Source organism: Budorcas taxicolor, chromosome 7 (genome assembly GCF_023091745.1).
Source record: "Budorcas taxicolor isolate Tak-1 chromosome 7, Takin1.1, whole genome shotgun sequence".
In the NCBI taxonomy this organism is placed as follows: Eukaryota; Metazoa; Chordata; class Mammalia; order Artiodactyla; family Bovidae; genus Budorcas; species Budorcas taxicolor.
In genome coordinates, this window is record NC_068916.1 from 52266321 (window position 1) to 52281220 (window position 14900).

The 14900-nt window shown below is 54.2% G+C and overlaps 2 protein-coding genes across 2 annotated transcripts; one reads left to right on the forward strand and one right to left on the reverse strand.

The window, feature by feature from the left end:
• The first annotated feature begins 316 nt into the window (after window positions 1-316).
• Window positions 317-2560, forward strand: RELL2 (RELT like 2). Its single transcript, XM_052643305.1, has 6 exons — window positions 317-500; window positions 916-981; window positions 1076-1142; window positions 1578-1763; window positions 2037-2412; window positions 2528-2560. The coding sequence occupies exons 1-6, from the start codon at window positions 317-319 to the stop codon at window positions 2558-2560; spliced, it is 912 nt and encodes a 303-aa protein (XP_052499265.1).
• Window positions 1739-13599, reverse strand: FCHSD1 (FCH and double SH3 domains 1). The gene is made up of 20 exons (XM_052643304.1): window positions 13578-13599; window positions 13247-13344; window positions 12627-12672; window positions 12183-12250; window positions 11724-11859; window positions 11502-11638; window positions 11341-11404; window positions 10082-10210; window positions 9539-9661; window positions 9257-9352; window positions 8500-8625; window positions 7987-8091; window positions 7641-7802; window positions 6641-6769; window positions 6480-6563; window positions 6196-6313; window positions 5870-6090; window positions 5071-5158; window positions 3857-3912; window positions 1739-3719 (listed from the first exon to the last, which is right to left on the reverse strand). Exons 1-20 carry the CDS (start codon window positions 13596-13598, stop codon window positions 3654-3656), a joined length of 2073 nt encoding a protein of 690 aa, XP_052499264.1. The 5' UTR covers window position 13599; the 3' UTR covers window positions 1739-3653.
• Window positions 13600-14900: the final 1301 nt, after the last annotated feature.

The following is a 14900-nucleotide window of genomic DNA, read 5'->3' on the forward strand; positions in this document are numbered from 1 at the left end:
TCCGTCCCATCTCGCTCTGCAGTGTCCTTGGGAGGGACGAAAGCTCAGGACAAGCTGGAAACGGGGAGCTCTGGGCGTCGGGGAAGAGGGACCAGGGTCGTGGAAGAGGGCCTGCGCAGCCGCCGTCTGACACCCCTGGCCCGGACCAGCACCCCTGGCACGGACAGCTCCTTGGTTGGGTAGGGGGTGGGGCCAGACCTCAGAGGCTTGTCTGTCTTGAATCCTGAGGACGGCATTCCTAACCCTCCCCCCATCCTTAGCTGCAGCCCCCTAACTCCAGGAGCCGCCCTGGCCCGTGCTCACCCGCCAGGGCCTCATGTCGGAACCACAGCCTGACCTGGAACCGCCCCAACATGGGCTGTACATGCTCTTCCTGCTTGTGCTGGTCTTCTTCCTCATGGGCCTTGTAGGCTTCATGATCTGCCACGTGCTCAAGAAGAAGGGCTACCGCTGCCGCACCTCGAGGGGCTCGGAGCCTGATGACGCCCAGCTCCAGCCCCGTGAGTGAACAGCCTAAAACCTGGCTCAATCACCTTCCTCCCTCACCCTTCTCCCCACACCTCTTCCTGGCCAACAGACCCAGGCTAAATCCTGACCTAGCCAACAGACCCAGGCTAAATCCTGACCAAGATAGGAGGCCTAGTAATGCTTTCTTGAGTCAGCAAGTGGGGTGCCACCACCCTGAAAGCAGGGCTAGAGAAGGCACCGTGGGTGGGAAGGGCCCACTGGTGGTAGTCCTGGACTCCCACTGATTTTCTCTTCTTTTCTGCCCTGGCCCTTGAAATGCTAAGGTACAGAATGATGCAGTTTGGTAAAGGGGTAGGTCTTGAGCAATAAGCCATAGAAACCACCAGGTAACGTACCTTCAAAGTTGATCCATTTCCCACTGCCTCACCAACTTCTTTCATCCTTCAGCTGAGGACGATGACATGAATGAGGACACAGTAGAGAGAATTGTTCGCTGCATCATCCAAAATGAAGGTGGGTGTAGGCTGTCCCCTTGTCCCCCAGCTCCTCGCTTTCTCTTGCCCTTGCCTTTGCCTCCACTGACCCCTTCTTTTCCTTCTCCCCTCAGCCAACGCTGAGGCCCTGAAGGAGATGCTGGGGGACAGTGAAGGAGAAGGGACAGTGCAGCTGTCCAGGTGAGCTGGAAACATGGGCCAGTATGATTTAGTATCCTCTCCTCAAGCACATTCCTCTCCCAGTCTCCTTGCATGATTAGGGTGACAGGGGAGAGTAAGGCTGAATAATGGACAGGAAGAAGAAAGTCTGGTAAAAATCCTGAATCCTCCAAACCACATCTCTCCTTTAGATGTCATCAAGCCTAACCTTCATCCCTTATGCCACTCCCCTGGGTTAAACATTGCTCACTTTTTAGCCCTGGGAGGGAAAACAACACATGGTCAGTAACATCTTCATATTCAGTTTATTAGATAAAGACAATAAAAGAATGGTGCAGCCTGGGGGAAGTGGGACATCTGGGGGGGTTTAAGGAGCACGCTGAAAGAACAGGAACAAACAGAACAGGAAGAAAAATGGGAATGTTCCCCCCTGCTCCCTTCCTCCCTACCGTCCAGCGTGGATGCCACCTCCAGCCTGCAAGACGGAGCCCCCTCCCATCATCACACAGTGCACCTGGGCTCCTCAGCCCCATGCATTCACTGCAGCCGCAACAAGAGACCCCCACTTGTCCGTCAGGGACGCTCCAAGGAAGGAAAGAGTCGCCCCCGGCCTGGGGAGACCACCGTGTTCTCTGTGGGCAGGTGGGTATATAGAGTACCCCAGTGACAGGGAGGTTGAGGTGGGGGTCCAGTGCTCAGGCATTTGACTCCAAAGGTGGGCCCTGGCTCTTTCTTCCTGGACTGGGAGCTACAGCAGGAGTCAGGCTGCACAATGTGCCCCACAACCTGAGGCTATCTCCCCTGCCTTAGATCAGAAGGACATGGCTCTCAAACCCAAGATGTCCCTGACCAGAGGAAAGGGCCAAGCAGTCTTTGAGAGTTGGCCCTAAGCCCCAGTGTCCCCTCCCCTCCCAGGTTCCGGGTGACGCACATTGAGAAGCGCTATGGGCTGCATGAGCATCGTGATGGCTCTCCTACGGACAGGAGCTGGGGGTCTGGTGGCGCGCAGGACCCAGGAGGCGGCCAGGGGCCTGGGGGAGGGCAGCCCAGGACAGGGATGCCTGCCATCGAAAGCCTTCCCCCTGAGAGGCCGCAGCCCCCGGCCCTTGCCAGCACCCCCATGCAGAATGGAGGACTCAGGGACAACAGCCGAGTCCCTCGTGCACTTGAGGGGAACCCTGGAGCCTCTACAGAGCCGATGCTCGGGGCTGGAGGGAGGGGCCCAAGCCCAGGGCCAGCCAGAAAAGAAGCAAACGGACAGCCAAGCAAACAGGACACCTCAGATCACCAGGTATGAAGACATGGCCAGCGCTGCAATGGGCTGAGCTCTTATTGCTCCTGTTCTGCGAGGCCACTGGTATGACCCACCTCCTGTTCTCTCATTGTCCACCCCTCCTCTCTCTCAGGTGTCCCCACCACGGGGAGCAGGGGGTATGTGAGGTGAGTCTGCCTGGGCCCCAAGTCAATCTTATCCTCCCAACCCCTATATGAAACTACCTCAGCCCATCAGTTCCCTGAATCCCTGGGGTCAACTGCAGGCTCAGCCTTTAGTACATATTCCTTGGTTCGGTGGTGGGGAGTGACCATGTGCTCCAGGGGGTAGGGAAGGTCCTGCAGCCTCTGGGGAAAAGCGGGGGGCTCCGCTGGAATAGGAGGCAACAGTCACCCTTCCTTTCCTCCAAGCCGCCTCCTTCACTGTGCTGACGGACTACCAGCTGGCAGGCCAGGGAGTGGGTTGGGCATGAAGCCCCTCCCCTCCCCTGGACAGCACTGCCCCCCAGCTGAGGGACCCACTCTACTTCCACCTGGAGTTGCACAGTCTCAGGCTGGGGGTACCTGGGGAGAAGTCTCATCCCTGGCCCTCAGCCTCCTCCCCTTCCCCTGCCTGCCCTCAGGCCACCTGACCTACCTTCCCCATCACCTCACTCCATATGCTAGAGCGTGGCGGCTGGGAGTAGGCCCCTGCCCTTGGTGGGCCCTTAAAGCAATAGCACCTTAGGTCCTCTGCCCTCTTGGCACAAGAGGCCCAGGCCCTGGCTCGGGCTTTGTGCCCTTTATTCACTGTCAATAAATCTGCTCAGACCATTACAGCTGCTTTGCATACTGGCTCCAGCTCCTTCTGACAGGCCTATCCCTGTCCCAGGCCCCAACCCCAGTGGCTCTGGCATCTGCAGTGGGATGGTTCACAGAACCAGGGTGGAGACACAAATGAGCCAGAGCCATTCAAGACTTCGGGGAACAAATTCCAGTCCCAGAGATTTCAGGGTAGTTCACCACCCTAGAGATGGGGTGGTGGCAGAAGAGAAGGGGTAGTTTCAGCCCTAGAGATGGCTAAAGGATCATGGGGAAAAAGGAATGGGTTCCAGCCCCAGAAATGGGGAGAGAAGTAGTGTCTACCCCTGAAGGTGAGAATGGAAATCAGGGAGATTCCAGCATTTGACTGTGTCGCTTTGGATCACCATGGGAAGGGGCAGTCTGATAGCACGGAGATGGGGCAGCAGCATCACTGGGGGATGGAGACTCCCCCTGGCTTCAGGTGAGGGGATCTGGGTGGCCAGGATCCGGGGCTTTAGCCGGAGGGGGAGGCGGTGGACGCATCTGTAGGAAACACACAGTCAGTGCTCCCGGGGCTTCCCTTGAGGATATCCCATCCATTCCCTCCGCTCTGCAGACACAACAGGACAAATTGGAGTGACCCCTCTTCCAACACTCTCCTCCAAGGGAGGGGCCCTTACCGGCCTGAGTCGAGGTGCCATCATGTCCAGGGACCCAGGGCAGTCCAGGTCTTGATCTGGAAATAAGAACCACAAGTCAGCCTACTGACTTTATTTTGTTCACTTCTGTATCTCCAGCTCTTAGGACCGTGAAAGTCACTCAGTTGTGTCCAACTCTTTGCGATCCCATGAACTATACAGTCCATGGAATTCTCCAGGCCAGAATACTAGAGTGGACAGCTGTTCCCATCTCCAGGGGATCTTCCCAACCCAGGGATTGAACCCAGGTCTCCCACATTGCAGGCGGATTCTTTACCAGTTGAGCCACCAGGGAAGCCCAAGAATACTGGAGTGGGTAGCCTATCCCTTCTCCAGGGAATCTTCCAGACCCAGGAATCGAACCAAGGTTCCTGCACTGTGGGTGGATTCTTTACCAGCTGAGCTACTAGAACCATGGCACTCTGTAAATATTTTCTGATTTAACAAATAGTCACTAACCTGGGTCATAACATCCATCAATCCATCCAACCTCAACACTTACTGGGCACCTGCTGTATACTCAGCCCTGCTAAAGGTACCAGAGTAGGGGAAGTGGGATCAGAGCACCCCCACCCCTAATGGCTGTCAGTGACTGAATAATGAAACACCAACAAACACAATGAATGAGTACTAAAGTATTCAAAGCAAACTAAGGGTGCTGGAGAAGTAGGGTGCAGAAAATGGTAACAGGGGCTCCAGGGTCAGGGAGAGAGGTGCAGAGAAGAAAGTGGAAATACCTTTTAGAAGATATGGTTTTGGAAAAGATGGATGAGGAAAATGATGCAAACCAGATGTTTGCAGGATTCAAGAACACTAAGGATGTGTACTGGGAAAACACTGTGGGAGAAACTGGCTAATTTTAATAATAATGAGAAACAATTACTGATTGCATACTTGCTATGTGCCCAGCACAACGCTGGGTACCCTACAGACATCTCTTTAACTGTCAAAACTCAATGAGGGAGGAACCTTCCTCCTCACTCTGTAAAGGCCCGGACAGGTTAAATTGCACGCTAGGAAGTCTGGGCAGAGTTTGACCAATGGGCCTGGCTCCAAAGCCCAAACTCTTCTACCATCAAGCCTCAGAGAGCCTGAGGGAGGAGGTTCCTGAGGGCAGGCAGAGGGGCCAAGTATAACCCAAGAGTTCCAGACTTCCTGTCTCTTACCCTCCTGGGGGCCCAGCTCCTTCTACTTACCACCAGGCAGGACAAGTGCAGGGGATCCATCCACAGCAGAGGTGGGTGCAGGAGGGGAGAAGCTGGGAGGGGAAGGGGATGGCAGCATCTGGGAATGAGAGAGCAAAGGCTTATTCCTGGCAGGTGGGAAGGTTTCACCAGCTATTCCTCCCATCCCATCTTCAGTTCCTGCCCCATCACTTCCCAAGCTAGAAAGCAGCCAAATGCTTGTATATGGGTAAGGTTGTAGGTGATACACATTTCAACAGCCCATATGTATTGACACTTAATATGTCCCAGGCATCTTGCTGGCACTTCACATGCACTAAAAATTTATTCATTCCTCACCACCACCCCATGAAGGAGGTATTTGATGATTACTATGTCAGAGGAAACACTCAGATTAAACCATCTATCCCAAATCACAGATCTAGTTAGTGACAAAATCTTGCTAGAACAATAGGTACCATATATCAAAGCACCTCCTAGGGGCCATTGGGCTAAGCCTTTTACCTCCGTTATCTCACATCAGGAAAGTTAGTCTCCCAGAAAAGATATCATTATCCGCGTTCTACATGCATGTGAAGAAACAAGCTCAGAGAGGCCTAATCATTGCCTAAAGTAATCGAATAGGAATCTGAACTTAAATCCAGCTCTAAAACAGGGCAACCAAACTCTTATGAAGACTGCCTTGCTTTCCCTTTTCTCTGGAGGCCCAAGCCACAATACAGGGAATAGGGTATTAAGATGAATATGGGATCTCCGTGAATGGGAAGGTCAACCAGAGATGCCTGGGGACCCAGGGAAAAGGAAGGCTCACCTGCTCAGGGTCTGAGAGTTCAGATGGTCCTGGGGGGCCAAGTAGCTCCTCCACCAGCAGGGAGGGGAAGACCCCAACATGGCCCCCAAATTCTCCCCTCCAGAAGCCGTCATCCACTCCATCCTGGGCCCGGGGCAGCAGGCGGATGAGCGCCCCCTCAGGGAAGCTCAGCTCCTCGGCGCTCTGTCCAGTGTAGCTGTACAGTGCACGAGCCAGGAATGCTGTAGAAGCCCAGGAGAGATGGTGAGGGGAGGAGGGAAGCAGCGTGCCCTGGACCACGACACCCCAGGGCCACAATGACTCAGCAATTCTTGTCCCTTTCTTACCTGTGGGCTCTGCCCCCAAAGGGTTGTCGCCGTCACAGCTGCTCTCAGGGAAGGAGAGGTCCGCGAAGTTGAGATAGCGCTCAGGGACAAAGCCTACCTCACCATGCTGGTTCCGAGCCTGCTCTCCCAGCAATGTGAACAGAAAGTGAGCTTGCCTCAGCTGTCCACGGCCCTGGCCCTTCTTCACTCAGGCTTCCAGCTTTTCTGGCTGGGTCTTTATGGGCCACAGAGAAGTCCCTCCCACTGCTCCCTTGCCAAGGTCTGAGCCCCAGGTCCCTACCCACCTTGACCCATTCGTCGGCATCTCCCTCCTCTATGACCTCCAGCCACTCGCCCTCTGTGATGGTCAGCTCGTCCTCACGTCCTGCCTGGGCCCCATAAAGAAGAATTCAGGACTGGTTGTCCCCTAGCCCTGATGGTCTGAGGCCCTTACCCCCATTCACACCTGATAGCCAAACACCACATGGGCGGGGCAGGGGAGGGGCCTCGTGGCCAGGGCTGTGGGGGCAGGCTCCTCAAAGAGTTCCCCAGTCTCCTCACATTCCTCAAAGTCAGACAGCTCAGCATCCTCAGCCTGTAGGGGCAGAGAAAAGACATCACTGTGAGGCCCGGTCTCAAGTACCCTCTGTGTCTCCCACTCCTCCATCCTTCCGTTAATCTTGTGGATCCTCCTCCAAGGCAGTACCACCCCACCGTTCACCCTGGATCACAAGGAGTCGTCACAGGGCAGGAGAACACTAATGATAATCACAGAGTTACAGTAGTGAGTGCTTACTGTGTGCCAGGCACAGTGCTATGTATCTTATGTACCTTGTCTTGTTTAAGCTTCTTAATGGCGTGCATGCTCAGTCATGTCCAACTCTTTGCAACCCCATGGACTATAGCCTGCCAGGCTCCTCTGTCCGTGGAATTTTCTCAGGCAAGAATACTGGAGTGGGTTGCCATTTCCTACTCCAGGGGATCTTCGTGACCCAGGGATCAACCTACATCTCCTGCACCTCTTGCATGGGCAAGCGGATTCTTTACCACTGGTGCCACCAGAGAAGCCAAGTTTCTTAATTAACAAGTTTCTTAATTAACAAGTTCCTGTGTTATTTTGTGGAACTACCAACCTCATTTTACTTATGAGGAAACTGAGGCTCAGAAAGCTTAAATCACTTTCCAAGATCACAGAGCTAGTAAATGGAGTGTCTGGTACTCAAACTGCTTACAGCCTGCTCTCAGGACCTTAGTTCATCACCACCATTCTATATTCACAGTAAAAGTTAACTGAGAACTCTCTCTGTTACAAACTGTGCCAAGAATTAAACACTTAAGTGATTCCATTCAAGCCTCACAACAACCTGTTGAGTTACGTACCATTGTGATTCCTGCTTCATAAGGTCCGCTTTCCACTAGGGCTCTTTACCCTCCCAAGTGTGTAAGGCTGAGTGGAGGGAGCTCACCGTGGGAGAGAAGTCCCTCTGGGACAGCCGGGCCTCACTGAGCCGTCGCTCCTGCTCCACCTCATCCTGGGCCTGGGTCATGGCTGGCTTCAGCCAGTGCTGCACGTCCAGGCCAGCTCCCTGCAGCAGGGCCAGGCGGGCAGCCCCCTTCACCTGGCTCACCTGACGTGGGGAAGAGGGGTCAACCCAGGCGATGGCTGGGTCTGCCTTTGGGAAGTGAGTGGAGCCTCCCCAGGTATGTCCACCCTCTACGACCTCCTGCTTGCAGTCTCCCCACCATCAGATGGAGTGGAGGAGGCCGGAGGAGGTGTGATCTCAGTGGCCCTAAACCCACGGCATGGCTCACCTGGGCCCGTCGGATGCTCTCCCTTACTTCCTGCAGCCGCTGTTCTATGCCTGGAGCCTCTCGCTCTGGAGCCTGCTGCCGCCTCTGCTCCAGCCGCTGCAGCACCTGGTTGGGGAGGTGGAGGACAGGGGAGGGTGGAGATACCATGGGGCACAACTTAGAACAACCTGGTAGTTAGCTAGTTGCTTCACATGCATTCTGTCATTTAATCTTCCCTGGGATGTGGGTGCTATTATTAGCCCCACTTTAATGACAAGGAAACTGAGGTCCAAAGAGCTGAAGTCACTCAGTACCCTCTTACTCAGGGTTATATAACTAGGAAGCAACAGAGCAGGATTTGAGTCCAGGTGAGTCTTGCTCCCAAGACTATGCTCTTAATTACTGTGCCACACTGTCAGCTTGAATTACTCTTCCTTCCCCTCCTGCCTACAGCCCCGACATCCCTCAGTGACTCTGGGACCCCCATCTCTCAGCATTTCTTGCCCAGCCATGACACCTGCACCCCCACCTCACCCGATGCCCATGATGCTGGATCTTATAGTCTCGGGCAGCTCGGCTCGTCCAGCGTTGAACTTCTTTCTCCAGGCCACTCTCCCCTGCCATACCTCCTGCACCCCCTTCCAGCTCCAGGACACACACCTGAATGAATAGAGAGCTGTGAGGACTGCCTGACGCTGCTCCTTTACACCTCCTCCCTACAGTTCCCTCCTTATCTCCTCCCCACAAACAGGTGGGAGCACACACCTATGACTGTGGACACAGGTGTGCTTCCGTGTGGACACGCAAACACAGTCCTGGAAATGGGATCCAGGTTGAGGGAAAGAGGCAGAATGAAAAAGACAGTGAAGTGAAAAGAGAGAAGGGTGGGATAAAGAGTGTTAGTCTGTGTCCTGGTGGGAGAGAGGTGAACTGGGGTTCTGAAACCCTCTCTCCATGGTTTAACAGTCTCTAAGTAAATTCTATGGGCTTCCCTGGTGGCTCAGTGGTAAAGAATCTGCCTATCCATGCAGGAGGAGATGTGGGTTTGATCCCTGAGTTGGGATGACCCCCTGGAGAAGGAAATGGCAACCCACTCCAGTATTCTTGCCTGGGAAATCCCATGAACAGAGGAGCCTGGTGGGCTACAGTCCATGGGGTCACAAAAGAGTCGGACATGACTGAGCAACTAAAGAACAACAAAGTTAATACTAGGATGTGAATAATGGGAGAGAGGCCTAAACCACAGTCCCCTTTACAACTGGCCTGGATCCACCTAGCACAGAGGTCTCACCTGATCATTCCCTGCTGGCTGAAACTGCTGAGGTGGGGTGGGGGAAAACACTCCAGGTTCCTGAAGAAAAAGCTCCAGATCCTGCTCCCAGCTTACCTTGGGGGTTGGAAAAAATCAAAGTCAGCCACTCACTGGCTCCCTCTCCAAGCTTGTCCCCAGCCTTTCTTGGAAGAGAAAGGACAAAGTGAGAAGGAAATGGGCAGACATGTGGTGGGGTAGGCTGTACTGGGAGAGAAGGGTAAAGAGGATCTCTGGAGGGCTCCAATAGGGCACAGCCCTCACCTGGGAGGTCGCTTGCCTCCCGCGGCGAGCATGCTCCAGGGCCATCTCTGCAGCTTCCAGCTCTGTGCGGCTTAGTGAGGTCAGTGGGTCCCTCAGGTGTTCTAACAGCTCACTGACCAGAGCCTGGAAAGAGTCCCAAGATGCTGACACTACCTTCCCCCCAAGCAAGCTCTCTGTCCAGGTTTGGGTGGGAGATGGGCATGAGGTATGGGAAATTGGGAAGGAATAAGACATTATTATTGCTTCTAAAAACAGACCCTCTTGTGTGCACAGCACTTAACAGTTTAAAAAGCATTTTCACATTCATTCTCTCCCTTGAGCCCCATTAGTCTTATAAAGTAGTCTGAGCAGTTGAGGAAACGAGTTCAGAAGGGTTAAGTGTTGTGCACAATGTCATGCAGCCAGCTAGAAGCAGAAGCCAGGAATGTCTCTTCTGCCCATTCTAAGCAGGCTAGCTCTCCCACCCTACTCAGCCTGTCGGTGATGGGAAGCAGGGAGAGGTGCTCCCTGCAGAGAGGCCGGGGTATCTAGGCTGAGACTAGCCTTGAGCAGGGCCGGCAGTTCTTCCTGGTAGTAGTGGTCAAGGTGGGCGTTGGTGGCCACCAAGTTAAGCAGGTACTCATTGCGGGCTGCTCTCAGCTGCTGGGAGTACTGGGCCGACTGGGCAGACAGCTAGGAGAGGAACATAGGTGTCAGCTGGGAGCTCTAAACTCTTGGGGGTCTTCCAAGGCCAACCCAGATCCAGAAAGAATTCTCACATTATGGAGATAACTGGCAAACTATACTAAAAATTTTACATACTCACAACTCCTGATCAAAATCTTCTAGTGAAAACTACATACATTTAAAAGAAAACCCCAACTGCTCCTTACCATGGTCTACCATGGCCAACATGAGCTGGCCCCAGCACCCTCTCTCTTTCCACAATGCTCATCCCCCTGCTCACAGTGCTCCAGTCATCCTGGCCTTCTCTCAGTTCCTTGAGCCTACAAAGTTATTCTCACTCACAGCCTTTGCACTTATCATTGCCTCTCCCTAGAATGTTCTTCCCCTACATCTTTGCACAGCTGGTTCCTTCTTGACACTCAGCCCACCTGTTCAGAGAGGCTTTCCCTCTAAATTGGAGAAGGCAACGGCACCCCACTCCAGTACTCTTGCCTGGCAAATCCCATGGATGGAGCAGCCTGATGGGCTGCAGTCCACAGGGTCGCTACGAGTCAGACACGACTGAGGGACTTCACTTTCACTTTTCACTTTCATGGACTGGAGGAGGAAATGGCAACCCACTCCAGTACTCTTGCATGGAGAATCCCATGGACGGGGGAGCCTGTTGGGCTGCCGTCTATGGGGTCGCACAGAGCTGGACACGACTGAAGCTACTTAGCAGCAGTAGCAGCCCTCTAAATTACACTCCCCTGTTATGCTTTATCAAAGGACCTTCTTTTCTTTTCATTTACTCTGAATCTTTGTTTATTTACTATCTGTCCCCCCCAACCAGGCTGTGAAGGCAGGAACTCTCCTGGTAGCGTTCCCCACTGTATCCCCCGTGTTTCAAACAATGCCTAGTGCATAAAAGTCCTCAATAAGTGAATAAAAAAGGAACGAAAAACAAAGGTACTATGTCTATTTTATAGATGAAGAAAATGAGCCTCAGAGAGAACAAGTTTACCAAGGTCATGCACCAAGGAAGTAGGGTAGCCTGGATTCATCCCAGTCTCTCTGACTTATGCCCCTGAGTTCCAAACCACTAGACTAATCTGTCTACCTCTCCCTGCCCCCACTCATGCCCACATCCTCTGAACCTTGGTGCTGAGTTTCTGAAGACTGGTCCGAGTGTGAAAGAGGCCATGGTCACTTCGGTTAAGCCTGTGCAGGCAAAGGAAAGGAGTGGAGGTCAGACCCAGCCATGGTGCCTTGGCTCTACACCCTGTCCCCAGGCTTCCCAACTCCCCATCAAGCCCACCTGGCCTGAACATCAGCCGCCTTCTCCTGGGCCAAGGCCCAGACGCGTTCCCGCTGTCCATACAGCTTTCGGCTTCGGCTCAGCTCCCGGACAGACTGCAGCACCTCAGCCTGTGCCCTCTGGAGGTTCTCTGCTCCCTAGGGGTGTGGACACAGAAGTCCTGATCCAGACCACCTCCATCCCCGAGTTAGCCCTTCCTTCACCCCATCCACTGAACCATACCTTCCGAAGCACCTGCTCCTTAGCACTCCGCCCCGTGCCCCCAGCCAGGTCACGGTATCGGTCAGATGCCTGGAGCCGGGCTTGGCCCCCAGCCACGGTGGCATCTAGCAGGCAGCGCCAGGCACCGAACACCATCCTGCCTCTCCCCAGAGAAAGAATGTGTTAAGGAGGGGAGCACTCCAAAGCTTCACCAGATGCCCCCCTCCCAGCACCATGGGAGACAGACAGCTTTCCCATCCCCCTAGTCTGGGAGCCCATCAATCGATCCGCCCATTATCTCAGCCACAAGGATCCCTCTTGCCCTCCACCGCCATCCAGTGTCCTTGCTGGGTCAGCTGCTCTCCTGCTGTATCAGCTCCACCTACAGCTCACGTGCCCTCCCCACAGGTTCCTGGGGTTGAGTGCCTCATTCCTTCTTGGCCCCTAGTTCCCCCCACCACACCCCACTATGGGACTCACCTGCTGTCCATCTCCCCACTCCGGTGTCCTTCCCTCTTCAAGAATGGCCCAGCCAGTTTCTGGAGTGCCTGGTGGGAAAATCATCACAGACCCAATTCCCTTTCAAAGACCCCAATGTGTGAGAACACAGGACCAGAATATGATAATATCCCTCACTTTGCTAAGTGCTTTACATGCATTAACCTATTCCATCCTTGCAAGAACCCTGCGTGAAGGTACAATTATTGTTATTCCCATTTTACAGAGAAAGAAATTGAGGCCCAGAAGGTTAAGTAACTTGTCCAAGGTCACACAACTAAATAGTACCACAGCAGGGACTTGACACACATGCCTGATTCTAGGCACATGCTCTTGACCAGAACAGGAGTATGTGTGGAGCCACACTGCTGGTGGTGTAAAGGAGGCCAGAACAAAAGGGAAGGTTCAGAGAAAAGAGTCCCGTACCTGCCCATACTCCCGTTCAATGGCCGCCCTCTGCTTGCTGTAGGATCTGTGAAGATTGGGGGGGTGGGGTGGGGGTGGTGTTCCTGTTTGGTCCATTTCTCCCACCCTCCATCCTCTCTTCAGCGTGAGCAGGAAGGAGTGGGGAGTCAGGCCTACAGAGTGACTACACTGACACTGAAGAGAGAGTCCTTGAGATCACCTCGGGCAGCCGCAGCACAGGACAACCGCACCTCAGTGCTCAGACTCAGCAGGATCCTCCCTACCCCTGGAAAACCATCTGTGGGCTTGGAGGTGAGGATGCATGGGGGCCTGGGTACAGAGTCTGCCAGCCTTCCAACAGGTCTGGAAGGGGGGAGGGGTTCTGCCCAAAGCTTGATTGTGGGGGTGGCGGGGCGGTGTGGAGTGAAGGGCTTTGAGAGAGGGTCCCAGTGTGTTTATATGTTTTGGAGTGGGCGGAAGGATAATTCCTATCCAGTATGAGAGAGGCCTAGGGTGAAGGACTTGAATGAGCAGGTTGGAGAGCTCTTCATCCCCGCCCGCCCCGACAGCTGTAGTATGTTGGAGAAGGGGCGGAGCATGTGACAGAGAAAGTGGGGGTATGTGGAGGGGTCAGGGGCTACCTGATATCCTCCAGTAGGTCTGCCTCTCTCTGCTGCCGGGTCTGAAGGATGCTCAGCTGCTCCAGGAAGCGAAGCTTCACCTCCTGGGCCGGCTTCACCTGTAGGGGTAAAAAGAGGATGAAGACCCCTGGCGCGGGGACCTGAAAAACACTCCGCGCTGGGAGCGGTGAGGGGGCGGGGCCAAGGAGGAGATGGGATGTTTCTTCGGTTACTTCTGGGTTGGCCTTTGACCCCTTCCTACTCTTCGACCTCTCCGGGCGGATCTGGTGCCCGATTGGTCCCCATCACTCCCCCCACCCGCCAGGAGTCCCCGTTTCCAGGCCAAGCTCACTTTTCGGGGCGGCGGCTGCATCTCCGCTCCGGCCCAGGCAGCGACTCGACTCCGGAACTCGAGGAAGCCCCGCCCACATGTAAGCCCCGCCCCTGTCCAGCTCCGCCCTCGCCCCGCCCACGCCCGATCAGTCTTCTAGCTGCGCGGCAGAGCGCGAGGGGGCCGCAGAGAAACTAAACCTCCGTTACTGCTGCGAATACCCCGGAAAGGGTCCGCGCCGCCCGGTGGACGTTGAGTCCGCTGGACAGTAGTGGGGAACCTCAGGTTTCTGTGTCAAGACGCCTGGGTTCTATTTCTAGTACGGAGCTGCTGACTCAGCCCATAATTATTTCTAATCATTCATTTACATATGCAGATCTCTAATCCTGACGCGACGGCTGAAGGAAGGCGAGGAACTCAATCTGTGACCAGGAAAACTGAATCACTGGATACCTCATCGAAGATGCGTCTGATGAGGGAAACAGGGCTGGTCCTAGGCCTTTTCCCAATTCCCACTGAACTGGAAAAGCTGGTGTGGGAGCGAGGATGAGAAAGACGCCTGGAGCCTGGAAGGAACCAGTACCAGAGGAAAAGACAGTACATCCTGGGCCAGTGGAGAAGGAACAACCAGCGGGCGGAGCTGGGAGATGAACGTGGGGACCTGTGGCCTAGAAAGCCTCTATGACCTTTAGGTTCTGCACCCTTAAGTTTCTGCACCCCAGGACATACCCTGCTCCACCCCACCCCCGCACCGCCTTCTGAAGATCAGCACACCCTTTCCTCATCCTTCTCACCTTTCCGTGGCTCACACCTCCTCACCACACCCGACTTGGAAAAGGCAGGTGTCTGTGGCCCAAATTCCAGATTCATATTTCCAACAGCTCACCTCCATGAAGATCACCTCAGGAGATCTAAGTAGGTACCTCAAACTTTTAAAACAGCTCTTACACCTGATCCTTCCCCAGTCACCTCTCCATTAACATACTAAATGGAACCATTCTCCATACAGTGAGGAAAGTCATAAACCCAGAGTCTATGTGCCTTCCCTTCTACCCCCACATTCCATCCATCAGTTCTGTTTGTCACTCAGTTGTGTCCGAGTCTTTGAGACCCCATGGACTGCAGCATGCCAGGCCTCCCTGTCCATCACCAACTCCCGGAGTTTACTCAAACTCATGTCCATTGAGTCGGTGATGCCATCCAACTATCTCATCCTCTATCGTCCCTTTCTCTTCCTACCTTCAGTCTTTCCCAGCGTCAAGGTCTTTTCCAATGAGTCAGTTCTTCACATCAGGTGGCCAAAGTATTGGGGTTTCAGCTTCAGCATCAGTCCTTCCAATGAAT

Excerpts from the sequence above, each read along its gene's own strand:
- RELL2 (XM_052643305.1), top strand. The coding sequence starts at position 317 with ATGTCGGAACCACAGCCTGACCTGGAACCGCCCCAACATGGGCTGTAC. Across the intron at positions 501-915 it reads TGACGCCCAGCTCCAGCCCC|CTGAGGACGATGACATGAAT; the intron begins GTGAGTGAACAG and ends TTCATCCTTCAG. Across the intron at positions 2,413-2,527 it reads AGGACACCTCAGATCACCAG|GTGTCCCCACCACGGGGAGC; the intron begins GTATGAAGACAT and ends CCTCTCTCTCAG.
- FCHSD1 (XM_052643304.1), bottom strand. The coding sequence starts at position 13,598 with ATGCAGCCGCCGCCCCGAAAA. Across the intron at positions 6,564-6,640 it reads ATGTGGTGTTTGGCTATCAG|GCAGGACGTGAGGACGAGCT; the intron begins GTGTGAATGGGG and ends TATGGGGCCCAG. Across the intron at positions 6,314-6,479 it reads ATGCCGACGAATGGGTCAAG|GCTCGGAACCAGCATGGTGA; the intron begins GTGGGTAGGGAC and ends CTGGGAGAGCAG.